Source organism: Equus przewalskii, chromosome 28 (genome assembly GCF_037783145.1).
Source record: "Equus przewalskii isolate Varuska chromosome 28, EquPr2, whole genome shotgun sequence".
Taxonomy (NCBI): Eukaryota; Metazoa; Chordata; class Mammalia; order Perissodactyla; family Equidae; genus Equus; species Equus przewalskii.
In genome coordinates this window covers 4,563,413-4,582,777 of record NC_091858.1, presented here as the reverse complement: position 1 = coordinate 4,582,777, position 19,365 = coordinate 4,563,413, and the positions used below count along the sequence as shown (strand labels likewise).

At 40.2% G+C, this 19,365-nt stretch overlaps 1 protein-coding gene across 1 annotated transcript; it reads left to right on the top strand.

The window, feature by feature from the left end:
- The first annotated feature begins 8,414 nt into the window (after nt 1-8,414).
- TCIM (transcriptional and immune response regulator) lies at nt 8,415-9,712 on the top strand. The gene has a single exon (XM_008525294.2). It carries the CDS (start codon nt 8,474-8,476, stop codon nt 8,792-8,794), a length of 321 nt encoding a protein of 106 aa, XP_008523516.1. The 5' UTR covers nt 8,415-8,473; the 3' UTR covers nt 8,795-9,712.
- Nucleotides 9,713-19,365: the final 9,653 nt, after the last annotated feature.

The following is a 19,365-nucleotide window of genomic DNA, read 5'->3' as shown; positions in this document are numbered from 1 at the left end:
AGTCTGTCTTCCTGGGGCTTACTTATTGTATTGGCCTTACTTTTACCCCTGGGCACTTTTCAGACAAGCCTGACGTCTCTTCCACATAATAACCCTTCAATATTCAAACTGAGATGTGTTGTCCCTGCTAAGAATTTGCTTCACCTTGTGAAGAACTCCAAGGCTCCAACTGTCCCTCATTGGCTTTGGGAACCTTCGCTGGCAGATCACTCTATGCCCCCACAAGTTTCGGCTGCATATGGTTCTTGAAAAGTCATACAGAATTACGTCAGTCTGAAGAGAGAGGAGCCAGAGGCGACTGTACTCTGCTCTGGAAAAGAAAATAGAGGAGGAGCTTTTGGGGTGCCACGTGTATCATTTGCAGCACGACCTCTGGAATCTGGGCAGCACATGCGAGAGTCCTCCTTGCTTCCAGCAGCTCCACTTTGAGAATGACTGAAATATGCCAGTGTCACAACTCTCAGTCAGAAGCACGCACTGAGTGGGTGGGAACCAGGAGTATGAGGAGATGGTTCACAAAGACTTATTTTGGCTTTAGTCATAGATTTTAGAAACACACACGTTACTATAAATGCATACAAATATCTCATGCTCACTTCCTGAGAAAAACATGTTAGTTTATGTTCATAAGTGTTTTCTTTTTAAAGAAGCTATAAATACCAGGGAGTCAGTATCTGAATCTGAACAGCTAACTAAAATTTTAAAAAAGAAAAAGCTTATCTTCAGTTCCTTTTTTAGGAAACATTGCAAATATAGAGCGATGGCTTAAGCAAAGACAGCTGTTTCATCTCACGTGCAAAAGCATGATTTAAAAAGAGGCACTTTTAAAAAATGGTTTTGGCTGTAATGCTTTTCAATAAAGTTGTGAATTTTTCCCCATATTTTGACTGAAAGGCTTTGAAAATGTACTTCTTCACATTTTTTTTGGAAATTTTATTCCTTCAGAATTTATAATTAGTTCCTCTCTACAGTCAAAAATAAATGTCAGAATCAAAGTTTCTAAATAAAACTACCATTCTATCTCATCAGCAACAATTAAAGATTGAAAATACATTTAATAAAATTTACTGAAAGAAAAATATTTGCTGATTAATTTTAAAAAGGGATTAACCACAACTCCAGATAGAGTGGAAATCTAGATTAACTTTTTTATAAAAATATGGAATATAATAAAGACCCCCAAAACAATTAGTGGAGAGAATGTTTGGCATTTCAGTTGCCAAGTTTAAAAAATGGAGATTTTCACATCCACTGAAAAGAAACAAGATGGCCGCTGACCATGTTTCCTCCTTGTGTGTCACTTAGCCTTCTCTAGGCATCAATATTTTCCTTGTGTAAAATTATTCCAAAACTATGTATTTAAAGTTTATTTTGTGCCAGGCATTGTTGTGAGTTCTGGGTTTACGCATAGGTAGGGTAAAGAAATGTTGATTTTTGCAGTCAATGTTGATTTCTTGACAATCATCGCTGAGAAAGGATAAAGAATTAAAACTACATTTTTTACTTCTCTTCTGAGTTCCAGATTCGTATATTCAATTATCTTGTTGGCTGTTTCTAAGGCATTTCAGATTTATTGTGTGTGTAGCTGAACTCTTGACCTTTCTCCCAAATCCTCTCCACTTTCACCTGCCCCGATCAGCCTTCCCCACCAAGGAGCCCAAGACTTCACCTAGAAGCCACCGTTGACCCTTGCCCCTCCTCCATTCAATTCATTGCCAAGTCCCTTTGAGTTTATTTCCAAAATACATTTAGAATAATATGCTTGCTATCTGAAACCGTAATTGTTCTCTTTACTTGATATCTTTGACAACCCAACAGCCAAAATAATTTAAAAATTAAATTAAAAGACTCCAGCAGTTCATGTTCCATGCTTAAACCTTTTAGCGACTGTCCATTGCACTTAAGATAAAATTTTAACATGGCCTTCAACACTCTACATCATTTGGCCCCACCTACCAATCTAACACCATCTTCCTCTCTTCTCCTCATTGGTTTCTGTTTTCCACCTGCATTGTCTTTGTGTCTGTCTTCCTGCCCTTCAAACTCATTCTCACCTCAGGGCCTTTGCACAGGATTTCCTTCTGCATCCAAAGCTCCTTGCCATGCTCCTTTCCTGGTTAATTCCAACATTTACTTCAAGGAAGACTTTTGATGACTTGAACAATTTAAATGAAGCCACACTTTGTTTCCTTCTTATGTAACCTGGTGCTTTTTATTTTCTAACACTTATAAAAATTTTCTTCATATCTTTATATGTTTACTTATCTAAAGTCTCTTTTCTTCTCTAGACCTCATGTTCCACAAATACAGGGACCATGCCCATTTCTCCCAATGTGCTCTCAAGCATATAGCATTGCATCTGATGCATAGTAAGCATTCAACAATTTATTCGAGAGCAGGTCTATAAATCAGTGAATAAATACATGAAAAGTAAAATGAGTTGTGGTAGAATTTTCAAACTATAGGAGATAAGTACATAAATAATGAGCATAATCAGGAAGCTACGCAATGGTAGAAAAAGACACAGAATTTAGTATCAGAAAATGAGAGTTCCAGGGCCAGCTCTGTCACTGAATTAGCTCCAATATTTTGGGGAAACTTAACTTCTGTGATTCTCAGTTTTCTCATCTGTAAAATAAAGACAGTAATACCAGTGATGTTGTGAAAATCAAACGAGATAATATATATGAAAGCACTTTGTAAACTGTAATGCAGTCTAAAATTTTTGTTTTTTTAAAACGAAAATATCCAGGGATAATTCAGTTGAAGTTTAAGGTATAAATTTGCTGTGGCTGGCTTCTGTACTCATATTCAGGAAGTTACCAGGGAGATAAATTGGTACACAAAGGCAGCATTGACGTAAATTCTGTGTGCTTACTTTCTTTCACTTATTCATGTAATAATTGAATAAATATTCATGGGATGCGTTCTATCTATTGGCCACTGTACCTTTATATCTCTTGTGCTTTAAAGATGCAAATTAAAGTGTCATAATTTTTCATCTAAAAAGGTAAAACTGGAGTACTGGTGATGCAAACTAAAGAGGAGGCAACCCAGCAAAGCGTCAGAAAACCTTCCAAGAGGAGATTTGGGGAATAAAGAACTCTGGAAATGAATTCAAGTTCATCCCTTGGGCAGGTTGTTTAGCCTAATTTCTTATTTGTGCTGAAAATGGAGGTCAATAATATCTATCTCGAGTAATTTAGATAATATGTATAGAAAACTAAGTATGCAAGTCACTTAATAAGTTAGTTTTCTTCTTTCCCTTTGTTTTCTTAAATTTCTTCGTCAGACACAAAACTAACCAACCACATTTATTACTGGCAAACAGACATTCAATCTCTTTCTATGATGAAAAAATAACAGAAAACTGGTTCCCAGAAGAAAATACAGTAGTCCAGAAGCTGCCTCTTTAAATAGCCTTCATTATTTCCTGTCTCTACTGCAGAAAGCAAAAATTCTGTAAATTGCCTATATGATATGGTCCTGTGACAAGCAATTTGTGAATCTTGAATCTTTTCAGATCCCATTGTCCACATCATTCATTAAAGTTTTTATACAAAGAAGAGAAAAAACAGGGTGACATCAATAAAAAGTTTTGTAAGCACATATGGAGTTACCTTTGGCAAAGGGCATCAACAAATCATAACCTTAGGGCTTGTGTCACATTTCTGGGAAACAGAAGCTGACATTATTTCCCCATGGATGGTCTTGTTCTCTAAACAATTTTGAAACGCCTTAATCTCTCAAATTCATCTGAATGCTTCCAGGCAGTGCTCAAGGAGAGCTGCTCAAGGTCATGGAGAAACATTCTTCAGGCTTTTTGAAGGCAGAGCTTGTAGCTGATTTCAGAGCAACACAGTATAGTCTAAAAGCATGGGCTTTGGAGTTGAATAGCCCTGGTTTCAAGTTCTTATTGTAGGTGAAGGATTTGCAGGATGAGTTAGTTTCCTATTGCCACTGCAACAAATTACCACAAATGCAGTGGCTTAAAATAACACAAATCCTTCATCTTACAGTTTAGGAGGCCCGAAGTCTAAACGGGTCTGCAGTGATTCATTCCTTCTGAAGGATCTAAGGGACAACCTGTTTCTTTGCCTTTTCCAGTTTCTAGAGGCTGCCTGTATTCCTTGGCTCATGGCCCCTTCCTCCATCTTCAAAGCCACCAGTTTAGCATCTTCTTTCCCCTCTGACTCCTGCTTCTCTCTAATAAGGACTCTTAAGATTACATGGGCCAACCTAGATAATCCAAAATAATCTCCATGTCTCAAGATCTTCAGTTTATTTACACCTAGAAAATTCCTTTTGCCATGTAAGCCCCTTTTGCAATATCAGGTTCCTTTTTGTCTATATTCAGAGGTGCAAGGGATCAGAACATGACACTTTAAGGGACCATTATTTAGCCTTCAACAGGGAGTAAACTGTCATTGGCTCGGTTCTCTTATCTGTAACAAGAGGATTGCAATAGTTCCCACTGCATAGGGTCATTATGGGAAGTAAATAGAATTGAACACACTGTTATTTAACACTTTATGAAAACACATTAAGTGAACCAGAAGCTGTAGATGCATTAACGAGAAGGGTAGATTTGATCCCTGCTTTTGATGGAGACAGACTTTAAATGAGTAATCACAAAAATAAATGTATGTTTGAAAACTGTAGTTAAGTGCCGCTAAGAAACAGTAAAGGGTACCCTGGCAAGGAGACTTGATCTAATCTAGAAGGATCAGAGAAGCCCTCACTAGGCAAGTAGCTTTATTTGAAATTTTATGAATAAGTAGGAGTTACCTATCTGAGGTAAAATTAGAGAAGAACATTCCAGAAAGAGGAAAAGTCTGTGCAAAGACCCATGGCCAGAATGAGCATGTGCCCTCGAGGAACTGAAGGCCCAAAGGCATGGGTGGAGAGTGGCGGATTACGATGCTGCAGAAGCAATCAGGGACCAGAGCAAGTCGTGCTTAAAAAGTTATGTTAGGATTGGGGCGCTTATCCTAAGAGCAGGACCAAGAGCTGTCTGATCAGACTGCTTATTAGGAAGCACTGCTCTGGGTGCTGTGTAGAGAATGGGGGGCGAGAGGAGAACAGGGAATGCCAGGAAAGAGCCTTGGTCACAGGCTTGGTGAGAGAAGATGGAGTGTCACAATGTGGGCTCCCAAGGAAGCAAACTCCAAGAAGGAGGTCAGCAGGCGGGTGATTGATCATGGAGTGCTCTTGGCATCAATGCCTGCAGATGGGAGATGGACAGGATTGGGCAGAGGGAAGTCTCAGCTGACAGTAAAGGATGCTCTGAAGTGTCCATGGCCCTTCAGATTTGGGAGGAGAAGAGTGGGGTTTTACACCCTTGTGTCCATCAGTCACTAGATACCGCTGCAGCAGGAAGTGGGGCCAGCTTCTTCAGTAGTGGCAGTCCCTGAAGGGGGCTGACAGCTGAGCATCTGGGGAAATCTTAAACAGAGTTCCAGGTTGTGCATCGCAGCATCCACCACATGGAGGCTTGCCTAAACAGTGTCAGTAAGAATGGAGAGAGAGCGGATAGAGCCGAGAAACATTTTGTAGACAGACTTGACAAAAGTCAGTGGTAGATATACGGAGGGGATAAACTCAGATGGAGGAGGAAGAGAAGGAGATATCAAGGATATCAAAGATTGTAGCTGGGTTTCTGGCTTTTATAACTGAGCAAATATTTATATCATATTTATATATAGTATAAATACATATATCATATTTATATATGTATTGATTAGTTAAATAAATGAATATATACCTCACAGCACAAGGATAGACTGGGAATCAAAACTTAGGAGTAATTAATGAATAGGGGATAAAAAGCATGAGTTATATAGGAATCGTCTCAAGAAAGAACCATAGCATGAGAAAGTTGACAAAGCTTTGAGGAATGACAGCAACTAAGATGGATTATGCCAATTTCTTGGCACTTGATAAAAACTCAGTAAAAATACTTATTGATATGATAACTATTTTTTAATTTTTTTGTGTGAGGAAGATTGACCCTGAGCTAACACCTGTTGCCAATCTTCCTCTTTTTGCTTGAGGAAGATCACTGCTGAGCTAAATGTGCCAATCTTCCTCTATTTTGTATATGGGACACTGCCACAGAATGGCTTGATGAGCATGTATAGGTCCGTGCCCGGGATCCAAACCCACAAATCCTGGGCCACTGAAGCAGAGTGCGCGAACTTAACCAATATGCCACTGGGCTGGCCCCTAATAGTTTTTCCTAGTAGTGAGGGAGATGGGCTGCCGCAAGACATGCCATACATGCCAGTAAATCCATAGTCATAGTCACAGGACATAGGGTCTTCCATGGAAAAACTGGAACAAGCATCAGCTGCCATGTTTGGTGAGTTGAACACCAGCTCACCTAGAAATGCCTTTCAAGGCAGCATCCTTCAGGAAGGAGAGCATGCTGGGCTCCCGTCTGTCCTTCATTCCTCACATGGGAGCCTTCAGCAATCCTTTTGACGTAACCTTCTCAACATGCCCAGAATCCGCCCAGTTCTTCCCACCTGTGCGACGACTTCCTTCCCGGCCCTCATCATCTCTTGCCCGGACTCCTCTAAAAGTCTCCTACCCAGTCTTTTTGCTCCCCATGCCCTGCTTGCCTCCCCAAAGTCTATTCTCTACTAAGAAATGACAGCTATTTTTTAAAATTATAAATAAAATCTTGCCATTTCTCTGCTCCAAATTCCCCAAAGACTACCTATCTTCTACAGAGTAAAAGCTGAATCCATGACAAAGCCTACAGGTGTGCTCAACCTGGCCCCGCCCTCTTCCCACTGCCCTCTCACCCTGGCCTCACTTCCTCCCACTCTCCCTGGCTCTGCTCCAAGCACACTGACCTCCTGGCTCTTCTTCACACACTCCATGCATACTCTTAGCTTCAGGCCTCTACACTTGCTGTTCCCTTCGCCTATGGCACCCTTCCTCTAAACATTGACACAGCTTACTGCCTCACCTCCTTCAGGTCTTTGCACAATGTCACATTAAAAGAAGTGGCTCTTGAATATCCTAGGTTAATTTCAACCCTCCCCTTCTCCTCCTGTACAACTCTGCTTCATTTTCATCCATCATAGGTATTACTTTCTGACACGATCTGTATTATAAATGCCCATTGTTCTGTTGCCGATTTCCCGGTGGAACGTAAGCTACATTAAGGTAAGGCAGGGATTTCTTTTGCTGTTTGGTTTGGGTCTGGTTTACTGTTATATTTCCAATACCTAAAAATGTCCTAGCTAAAAGTAGACCTTTAACAAAAACTGATCGAATAAATGAGTGACTAAATCAATGAATATACAAGAAGAGTCTCCACCTCAATTTCCTAGTGAGGTACCTTCCTCACTCTCTCTCCTTTTGTGCGTTTTCTAGATCTGGCTTGACTAGATGAAGGAAAATGAAGACCAGCCCTTGGAGCACTGGAGACATCCCTGTTCTTAGCGTACTAGAAAGTGGACCAGGTGGAAGGGCCATAAAGAGAAATCTCTGGGGCCCTGTGAAGTTGACATACATCATTTGATTGAATGTAAGTGCTCTATACATCAGTAGGGACACTGGCTGGCTGAATATTGTGGAAGTTGGGAAGAACAAATTTAAATCCTTCCAATGAAGATATTGATTGCTCTATGTCTGCGTGATGCCAAAATCAATGTTAAACAAAAAAGTCAACTCATTCCTTTTGAATACTATGTACATAAAGCAGCTGATTAACTTTTTCTCCCCACTTTTTTGATAGTATTGTTGTTGATAAATACGGAAGCCTAAGGAGATATTGTCTATTATTATTATTATTAAATTATAATTTTATTCAATGATTATAGATTAGCACTATACACTATACACAGTCTCTGAAAGGTGACAGTTTCCGGCAGTGTCATGTCAGCGTTTTGTAGGTAAACTCCCTTTCCACAATCAGGTTTCCTCGAAATTGACATCCGTGATTGTTAAGCTTTCCCTTAACAGCTCTGGAGTTTTCCTGGATAGGGACGTCCAAAGGGCACTGGTGTGGGCTGCCAAACATCTGGAGTACACTGTAATGACTTCTCTGGAAATTAAAACTCTCCCGCAGTTAGCAGAACGCTTTGTTTTGCTGTTTGGAAAGATTTCAAGAGTTTAGGCTACCTTGTTTGTGTCTTATCTTTGTACTTTCCTGGTTTCAGCTGTTTTTTAAAGAGGGTCCCAAGTCTCTGTAATGTTTTGGCCACAAATGAGGTAAAAAGAAATCCCCACATCCCTGCCGCCTTACCAAACACAGCTTTCCGTCACATTTTGCACAAGAACAGGATATTGGCAATTCAACTGTTAAACTTTTCTGGGATTATTCTTCCTTGAGATCACTCTGATGTCACCAGTGTAATTTGAGCCAGGAGCCTTTGTTCACGCTTTAAATAGCAGTCCCGGAATGAGTTTGCTACAGACTCTGGAGATCCAGAGCTGAATTCCTGAAGATCTCCCATCGATGAAAGCCAAGCCCAGCCGCCAAGCCGTCACCATGTCCACCTCGCTGCGAGTGAGTCCATCCATCCATGGCTATCATTTCGACACAGCCTCGAGGAAGAAAGCCGTGGGCAACATCTTTGAAAATATAGACCAGGAATCCCTACAGAGGCTCTTCAAAAACTCTGGGGACAAGAAAGCAGAGGAGAGAGCAAAGATCATTTTTGCCATAGATCAAGATTTGGAGGAGAAAACACGAGCCCTGATGGCCCTGAAGAAGAGGACGAAAGACAAGCTTTTCCAGTTCCTCAAACTGCGGAAATATTCCATCAAAGTTCACTGAGGCCAAGAGAGTGGATAAGGACGTTATCCAAGAGTGGACATTTAAAGACCAAGTGAGTCTGTGAGACCCAAACACATGCAGCATTTTGTTGCTGCCTTGCGAGCTTCTGTTCCGTCGGGACTCTGGAGGCTGGAAAGGAACAGAAGAAACTAGTTCCCAGGTCTCCAGCTAATTTCATGCCTGTGCTGTTACAGTGGAGAAGAAAATGCTTTCAGCAAGGATTTGAAAGCTCTTCCTGTGGGAAAGGACTGATGCTGGTGTCAGGAGAAGAGTCTGGACAGATGTAATGAGAACTGAAACCGAAGATAACAGACGGCTGGGGAAGATTGTAGCCAGGGTCTTTGTCTGGCCCTGGGACTTAAATTCAACCTGAACTTCTTTTCCTTAATCAAACTCAGTAGAGGGAGGGAGGAGGGAGAGGGGGACACCGAGAGAGAATACTATGCTCCAACTGTTTACGGAACTCTTATTTGAATGTGGCCAAGCTTCAATGTTGTCTATTGGTATAGATTTTTAGAAATAAGTAATTGATTATTTATTTGCATTTATTACAATGCCTGAAAAAGTGCACCACATGAGTGTAAGAACAAATTCAAGAAACTGCAATACTTTCAGCAGCTCAGTAAAACCGTACGCCACCTTCTGGTTTGTAAAGGGTTTTTATACATTTCAAACTGGTTACACAAAATTTGAAATAATGGGGTCCTTTATAAATCTGAAGTACTGTGAAAAAATTTTATAAATTTTTTATCTTCTAACTAATGATAAAATATAACCTAATTAAATTTCTTACAGTTACTGCAGTAAGCATTAGGAAATGAATATGATACACTAAATGGTTTATGAAGATGTTATGGTTTCTATAATTTATTATACATAACAAATGATATGCAACCGTAATAAATTATTATAAACTTAGCTGCTCTTGGTCTGTGATGATTGGTCTCAAAGGAAAAAAATAGGATGGTAAATTCTTCTTATTATAAAATATTATAAACTTTCCTAAGGATTTTACTCTAAGAGTGAAAGGTGCCTTTAGAGTAGCTTTACATAATTGCCAGACTTTTCAAAACAAATTCTTATGTAAAATATCTAGGCAATTTCTCTTTCCCAACTTTGAAATATAAGATATAGACATAGAAATTCATGAATTGACTCATCAACATTATTGTTTCTGTATCCATTGAGGGTGAGTTTTAAAAAAGTATTTTCTCTCCATATTTTTGAAATTTTTCCTCTGTGGCTACAGTAGCTGTGTATATTTGTACATTTATTTTTTCCCAAAACAATATATTTTGGGGTTAGAGTCTGAATTATGATCAAGATTCTGTGGGTTACCAATGTTTATTGAATATAAACCAATATGGGAATAACATGACAGTCTTTTGGCTTATTTCCTCATAAAACTATAATAAAATATTTTTAAGAAGGCGTGCATCAATGCCTGCTGCACTTTCCTAGCAGAAAGAAATAAAAAATTGCCTAGAAATCAAGCATTTCAGAACCTTCTACCAAGATTTCTGAAGCTGCTGATCATAGTAAAACAAAAGAAGTGAGCGATCTAAAATCTTTTGGGAGAGTTAGAAGTCAGGATTTTAAACAGTAAATTTTTAAAAAGAAAATTAAGTGGTCAAATCTGTTTTCAAATATTCATTTACTGAAGATAATATAAAATCACTCCATTAAGAAGGAATTTTTACATCAGAGCATCCACGGAAACCACAAGTGAATGTGCATAATTTTGCAGTATGTGTGTGTGTGTGTGTGCATTTTTCTGGGAGGAACATTTATAATTTCCATCAAATTTGCAAAGTCATCTATGACACCAAAATAAATTAAGAGCAAAAGAGGCAGAGTTTTGACAGTGGGAGGCTCAGCTGGTGATGGTGTTTTGAGATTATCAAAGTGAAGCTTGTAAAGAGGGCTTCTGCTCCGTGACCCCATTTCTCCATCCTTGCAACCTGAGCTTGCTTAAAGATCTAAAGTCTTCTTTGCAGGTGCTAGGAATGAGCCTCCTACCTCTGATAGGGCCTGTCAGTGACACATTTTCTCTGTCTGGAATCCCCAAAGGACATTGATAAATGGTTTGGGAAGAAAGCAACTTATTTCTCCAGAATAACTATCATACTTCATGCGTCCAATGAAAATGCTTAACTTATTTTCTATTCAAAGACTTTAAACACATCTTGGACGTTGAACATAGTTCAATGCTTGAATTTATTAAACATACTCAATAGCTATATACTCTGCCTCTATTTTCAATAGAGTACAATGCGTATCTTTTCCGCTTGTCACATTAGCACATATTACCTTAGTTGTCTTGCTAAGAAAACTGATTGCAAGATCATAACACGGGAAGCAAATTAAAAAGCAATTGGGATATGGTCCTCAACAGTGTGGAGAGTAATAACTCCCAATAGACTGTTACACAAACATGCTGTCTTTCCCCTTCATGGAAAACAAAAGTTGCAATCAATGTGATTGCACAAGGATGATTTTTAACTTCATAATGCTCTTATTATTTAATATGAGGTGAAAGTAAACATCATTAGAACAGGTAGGATCAGTTGAGTTCAGAAATCCTTCTCCAGCACAGGGGTGGCCAAATGTATCTCAAGACCTTTCATTGTAATGGGAGAAATACAAACAGCAAAGGTGACATAGCTCATTAATAATATTTGTTTCATTAGGATCATAATAATAACTAACTTTCATTGAGTGTTTCCTATTCATCAGACAATGTTCCAGGTGTTTCTTGTGTATTAAATCATTTAACTAGTACTGTGACATAAGAGCATGTATATGTATGCATGTGCCTATGTATCTATAGCAATGAAACTGAAGCACAGAGAGATGAAGCAAATTGCCCAATAACACCCAGCTGATGAAGCCAGGAATCAACTCCAGAAAGGCTTGCTCCAAAACCTTCATTCCTACCCGCTAGGTTAGACAGCTTCTCTGCGAGAAACTAAACTTCTCTTTTTCCTTTAAAATAACAATTACTTACATGCTAGTAAGTCAAAAAGACAGGAAGCCATGTCCTCTGAGAAATCACTTTTATCTGATCTGTGCCTGTTTGTCTATTGATTTTGCACTGGTACGACATGAGGAAAGCTTCTAAGTTTCATCATTTTAATTGTATCAAAGTTTTCTCAGATGTGGACTCTCAAGTCTGCAGTTAAAGTAACACCTGGCTTAACACCTTGGAAGAAAAGACCACATCTAAGGTCTCTGCCAAGTTGTCAGTTAAGGCTTTCGGACTTGGTTTGCTCATTGCGGGAAATCAGAAACTATGGATTCATTATTCTATTCCCTCAGCCCAGTTCGTTGCCCTGACCCACATTAAAAGAAGGTTTGTAGTTGTAGGAGTCTCCAACAGATGGGATTTGCTGAGAAAGGGCCCAGGCTGGATGACTGCTGATATTTTTTCCCATTGTCAGAGAGTAGTCAGAAGAGGCAACTCATGTTCCCTTGGAAAGCCCTCCTAATAAACAAATGATTAAGCCATGGTCTAGGAATTGCGTGGCCTTTCAGAGGACCTCATCTACCCTTCCAAACTTCACATAAGGGTTCCCTGGAATGGTGTATACCTCAGTTAACTCCCTTTCTCACTCCTGAGGAGTTGTAGAGTGCAAGCTATTCATTCACGTAACGTAAATACAGTAAGCACCGTTATGTGTGGGCCAGCTTGGCCAGAATGGATCCCTATTCTCCTTGTCAGAGGAGCCAGAAAGTATTTTAAAATGAACAGAATTCAGTGACATGTATGATTAGAGTTTAAACAAGACGATATGGGAGCACAGGTCTGTGTGTGTGTGCGTGTTTGGAGAGTACCAGGAGGATTGGAGGAAGTCTAACCCAACCTGGAGAGATCCTAGAATATTCCACAAAGAAGTTTCAAAGTAGAGTCAGGAGAGTGGAGAGGAAAAATTTCACTCCAGTGTTTGGTTGTAGCATTTGCAAAGGCAAAGAGGTAAGAAAGAATGTCACTTGTTTGAGAATCTCCAAGCAGTTCAATACGGCTCAGGGCCTAAGCATTCGGGGGCAATAATTAGAAAGGCAAGCAGTTCTTAAATGGAGAGGTTGTGTATTAGTCTTACTCTGAACGTAAAAGAGAATTATTAAGGACTTCAAATAGAGGAGGAACATTTACTTCTCAACTACTATGTATCAGGCTCTAGGAAAAGATATGATTAATATCTTGAAAAGTAAGGCACTGTCTCACACCTGGACACACGGTTAGATTCTATAGGGATTTCTCGTGGAACTCCATTGCCCCACAATTGGTCTCCTGAGGTGAAAAGTCAAACAGGAACTTTGCAACTTAGTAATAAATGAGTAACCACATGGAAGCTGAAGACGAAACACAGGTTAGAGATGACGTTTCAAGAAAAGTGTTGGGAGGCCAGATTGGGGGAACTACAAACTAATATATTCCCTCATTAAATTTTTAAGAAATTGTGACTATGCTTGAAACTTATGAGTCACTATTTAACAAAAATTATAATTAAATGACTACTAAGCTCTCTCTTCATTTAAATAACTGTTCTGCAAAGTTTCCAGATACTTTAAGCGGTTATCACAGACACACACAAATGTGTTTTATTTTAATGTATGTACATATTGACAGTGGATTTGGTTCAGTTACGTATTGGCAAAACTAACTTTCCGAATTTTGAGAATAAATATCCTGTCCCAATAAGGTTTAACAGTGGTTTAAAAAAAGAAGACAAGTAGTCGGAAGAGTTTTGTTGTAGCCACTTTCTTCCACCCTCCCCTTTATACACACACACACACACACACACAACACACATACACTAAAGACATTGTCCTACAAGGGGCACAGCAGTTTGTTTTCCTGAACCTTCATTTCTTCATCTGTGGGCAGAAGCATAGTGTTGAGCGAATACCACCAGACTGAGTCTGAAGTTCTGGGTTTTTCCCAACTCTGCCTTAAGCGAATTCCTCTTTTATCTCTGGATTGCATCTGTAAGGAAGAAGAAAAACAGATCTGACTGGACAATGTCTTCGACCTTTTCTGGATCTCATATTCTACATAAATGGGAAATAATAACTGTACCACTTACATAACAGAATTTCTTTCTGGATCAATAGGATCAGTTGGTATTCCATTTTAAGAATTTCTCTTAAATAAAACAAAAGCCTAATTAAAAAGTTGGGTCACTGGAGGCTGGCCCAGCAGTATAGTGGTTAAGTTTATGCTCTCCACTTTGGCAGCCTAGGGTTCAGGAGTTCAGATCCTGGGCATGGACCTGCACACCACTCATAAAGCCACACTGTGGTGGCATCCCACATACAAAACAGAGGAAGATTGGCACAGATGTTACCTCAGGATGAATCTTCCTCAAGCAAAAAAAGGAAGATTGGCAATAGATGTTAGCTGAGGATCAATCTTGTCGCACACACAAAAAAGTTTGGCCATTAATAATCGTTGGTGAAGGCAGAATGTGAGGGAAATAACTTTCTGTATATCCATCTATGTTTTTTAACAGCCTGCCTTTTTTCTGGTTGGTGAGTGCCCATGCCAGGGCCAGCTGTTAATATTATGACTATTTCTTCCACATCTAAGCAATGGCAGAGTCACTGAGACAATCTCCACTATGGGTGAGAATCACAGTCACCTGTGGAGTTTTAAAAATATAGATTCCTCGTCCCAACCTCTCTGGGCATTGGGCCCAGTAGTGCGTATTTTTGCAAAGCTCCGCAGTTAACTGTGAAGGACACTGGGTGAGGGAGCCATTCCCTATGTGACAGTTACATCTTCTTTTGGTGGTACTTTTTTTTTTTCTTTTTTTTTTTTTTTAAGATTTTATTTTTTCCTTTTTCTCCCCAAAGCCCCCCCGGTACATAGTTGTGTATTCTTCGTTGTGGGTTCTTCTAGTTGTGGCATGTGGGACGCTGCCTCAGCGTGGTCTGATGAGCAGTGCCATGTCCGCGCCCAGGATTCGAACCAACGAAACACTGGGCTGCCTGCAGCGGAGCGCGCGAACTTAACCACTCGGCCACGGGGCCAGCCCCTTGGTGGTACTTCTTAATATAAGACTAAAAAGGATTTGATTTGATGGCATTAGCTAGAGTTTTTCTTACCATATTAATTGTCATTAATTAAAATCATACCCTAGGAGCTGACCACGTTGCCTAGTGGTTAAATTCAGCACACTCAGGTTCAGCATCCCGGGTTCGGTTCCTGGGCACAGACCTATGCCACTCGTCGGTGGCCACGCTATGGTGGTGACCCACGTACAACACAGAGGAAGACTGGCACAGATGTGAGCTCAGGGAAAAACTGCATCAGCCAAAAGAACAATATCATACCCCCAAAATGACATATTTTGAGGAGAGTATAATTTCTCTTGAATTTTAATAACTGCAGTGTGTATAGATTCTGTCACTTTTCTGGAATTTCTTTTCCTTGAGTTTCAGTCTGATATTTGTCTTCTTTGATACGTATATGTTTTACCATGAGAAAAGCTTCTGTTTCCCACCACTACCTTTTCTCCTTGCTCCTGCAATTTGTCATGTTTCTCATCTGTGTCCAGGTTTGATTATCTGAAAGACGTTGGAGAATCCTGCTGATGCCAGAGTCATAGGAGCCACGATACCTGAGGCGCTATTTATAAGAGCATCTGCGCCGCCAGAGACGGCAGAACACATCCAGCTGGGCGATTGGTTTCCAAATCTCCTGTTATCAGAATCTCCTGGGGGACGTTTTAAAATCCAAGCTCCTGGATTTACTGAGTCAGAATTTCCGGGGCTGGTCACGTGCTATCTCTGTTCTGAAACCATTCCCTAGGTGATTTTGCTGCAAAGTCAGATTGAGAAACACTGACCTAGATTGAAGTCATCCCCTGTGCTCAGTGTGGTGACGTGGCCCATTGTCATTCATCCGTGTCTCTGCAGGCACATTGCAGACCTCTATACACTTTTGAGTAAACAAACTGTGAACCCAAGGTATAACTAGTATCTCATCCTGAAATATGTTGTTCCTGTTATCTCTCATTCAATCATTGCCATTATTTTGATTTTGCTCATAAATTCTATCTGTTCCAAAAAATCTTACCTCATCACCATTAGCTAAACTCCCATGAGGCATGTAGTTTTAGCAATTAAAATACATTTTTCAAATGGATGGAAGGCCTTTCTCCCGGCTAAATATACTTACCACTTGCCTGCTCTCCTGGAGAAATCATTTCCTAGTCCAGACAAGCTCTTCTTTTAAAGTTAGGCTTTTAAAAGGGAAAGTTTGGCCCTAATCACTAACAATCACTTACACAAATTAGTGAATTAGCACCTAAGAAAACGCTTTCTTCCTAACAGCAAGTCCCCTCCACTGAGATAACCTGATTTTAATGATAAGGGGAGAGTGGGCAGAAGAGGAAAATTGAAACTGAGGATAAGGGGGCACCTGAAATTGATGAAGGAGGAAACATTTGCAGGTGGCACGGCCCTGAGGAAAAACATCTGCTCCCCGATTTCTCCAAGCACTGGCCTTGGCTGATAGGTAGCTAGACAGTTGGATGTGCCCTGCAGTAGACAGTGGAAAGAAACAGAGCAGTGTGCAGGGTGTGCAAAGAACTGGATTCTAATCCTGCCTCATCCATTTACTAATTATGTGTAAATTTTGAGTAAATTATTTCATCTCTCTCAGCCTTACTTTATCAGCTGTAAAATAAGAACGATGATACCTCCCATATTACTTTGCTAGGACAACCATAACCAAACACCATAGACTGAGGGGCTTAAACAGCAGAAATTTACTTCCTTACAGTTCTGGAGGCTGGAGTTCAAGCTCAAGGTGTGGGCAGCACTGGTTTCTTCCGAGGCTTCTCTCCTGCCTCGTGGATGGCCATCTTCCCTCTGTGTCCTCACATGGTCTTCCCTCTCTGTGTCTTAATCTCTTCTTCTTATAAGGACACCAGTCATCGTGGATTAGGACCCATCCTAATGACCTTATTTTCACTCGGTTACCTCTTTGAAGGCTCTATCTTCAAATACAGTCACATTCTGAGGTCCTGGGGGTTAGTACATCAAAATATGAATGCAGAGGGGGCACAGTTCAGCTCACAACACCTGCATACTTATTTCTCTTGATTGTTACAAGCGTGAGGTAAGGTAATGTGTGTGAAAATAGCCAGAATTTAAGTGCCTTGGGGACAGGGATGGTGCTTTGCTCATGGTTGAACATTACAAAGCTCTGGCACAGAGCCTAACATGGGGTGGGTACTTAGCAAGTGTTGAGTATGAACATACCCACTTCACGTAAGCAAAGGTATTTGTTTGACGTACCAACTTACTAATCTCTGAAATCAACATGCCACCATCCGTATCCTTTTTGTCTCCTCAGCATCTCAAAGGAGGGCTCAGTCAACAGCAACCCATTAGTGCTGAATAACTGAAGCCTGGCGTGGGCCATTGCTCACGTGGAAGGCATCGGGGGCAGAAGGCGTTCTGCCAGGGTGCGTCTCTGCCACTAAGCACCCTGTTTGCGTTTCATCTCGCATGAATGGCTTCAAAATGTTCTGTGGAAGTGAACATGTTCTCTGGACATCTATGAACTGAGTTTGCTGGCAGTGTCTACTTTTGTTGTTCTTGACATGATGTTTGTATCTCTGGTTATGGATCTAAGACTGAAAAGTATTGTTTTCTCCTATTGTCCTTCCAGCTTCAGAGTCATAATATAACCAGTCACTGCCGCAACTCTGGCATTTCATTCGGGTGAGTGGGAAGAAGGAAAAGGACAATACTGGCAAAGTTTAAAAGCTTCAAGTGGTATACAAGCTAAAATAAGACTGTGTTGATCACAAAAGTAATTCTATATATCTTACCTTATATAGCAAGAATGTCAGGGTGAATGGAACAGGTTTAGAGAGTTCCATAATCTGTGCTTGAGAAGTGTGGGAACATTTGTCATATAAAGCCTTGCAACACGTTTTTAGCAACCAAATGCCATTGGCTATTATCTCATTTCAATTGGAAAAAAAAACCCAACCTAAATGTATATCAAACCAACAATTAAGGTCATATTAAAATGACATCGAACAATCATTTAATGAAATAAATTGACTAAAATAAGTCAGCCAAGCAAGAGTGGGATAATATGTAGGAAAATTGACAATCTGAGTGTCTGGTTTTTAACTTAAGATTGACCATGGTCACATGGAGGAGGCATGAACTAGCATTATCCTTCTATTCCACATGCATTTGGATGTTAACGACATCTACACCTTCACCATTCTTATGGGATCAGAAGATCATGTGAGTCTTCCATGATTACATAGCCCGGCACATGGATTCTCCATCATCATTGAAAGATGTTAAAACTGGGATCCTGTATCCCATTGATTAGATTTCACATCTATTTCAGTGACTCTTTATTCTTTTCTAGTTTTTTCTTATTTTGAATCTGATAGAGGAAACTGATTAGTTTTTCTCTTTCAACTTTAAAAGCCAAATGTTGCCGTCAGGTTTGTAAAAGTTCTAGACAAATGAGACAGAGCTGGTTGCTTGGGCAAGACAAGGACATGCTGGATGCATTACTGCCTAAAATTCTGTTCCTCAACTAAGAAAGACTGGGAATTCAAGATTGTGGGCTCTAAGGTTGAGAAACTTAGAAAGACTTGCTCACCTTAACAAAATCACAGTCTGCAATATAAACAAGGACCACTAATTTATTCATTTATGGAGAAATTTACCTGCCAAGCAGGAGGACAAATTATAAGTGAAAGCAAAGGGGGAGGCAGTGGCTTGAGGATAATTTTACCCTGGCTTACTTAGGTAAGGTTTGAAGAACTAGTCCCACGGCAGACACCTCTTCCTGACAGACCACAGCAACCTTTAGCTTTTGCTGCGTAACAAACGGTGAGGAATCAGAATTGGCCACCCCAAAATGTGTCTCTTTGGCTTGATCATTTTTAAAGACAAGAGACTCTGAAGGAAACTCTGACCTTCCCCCTAACTGCCTAAAGGAATTTAAGATAGAAGGCCTGTCCCAGAAAGGAGCTCTCACCATAACTATAGTATAATATAAACTAAGTGAGATAGGGAGGAACCCAACCAGGGCTTTTTAATCAAAGTCCTCTTCATCTCTGATTGTCTTTGCAAGGCATAGTCAACATTTGCTTTTCCATCTCCATGTCAATTGCCTGCCTCCCCTTTGAAGTCTCAAACCACTACCCTCAACATCCTTCTTTGTCTTTGGCTGAAGATGGTATTTAAGGTGGTGGCTTTGGCCATTTCAGCGAGTTACTCAGTTTTCCTGTGTTTCTCCCATGTACATGTGTTATTACACTTTGTTTGATTTTCTCTTATTATTCTGTCTCATGTCAGTTTAATTCTTAGGCCAGCCAGAAGCACCAAGAGGATAGAGGAACGGTTCTTCCTCCCCTGCAAAACCTTCCCAAAATTTAGTGACTTAAAATGACAACTACTCCATTTGGCTCATGATTCTCTGGGGCAGTTTGGGGATTCTTCTGGTCTGGGCCAACTCAGCTGTCCTCTGTTGGGTTCTCTCATACATCTGTGGTCATCTGGCAGGTCACCTGAGGGCTACA

What these genes read in the sequence shown, in the direction of transcription:
- TCIM (XM_008525294.2), top strand. Translation starts at nt 8,474, where the DNA reads ATGAAAGCCAAGCCCAGCCGCCAAGCCGTCACCATGTCCACCTCGCTG.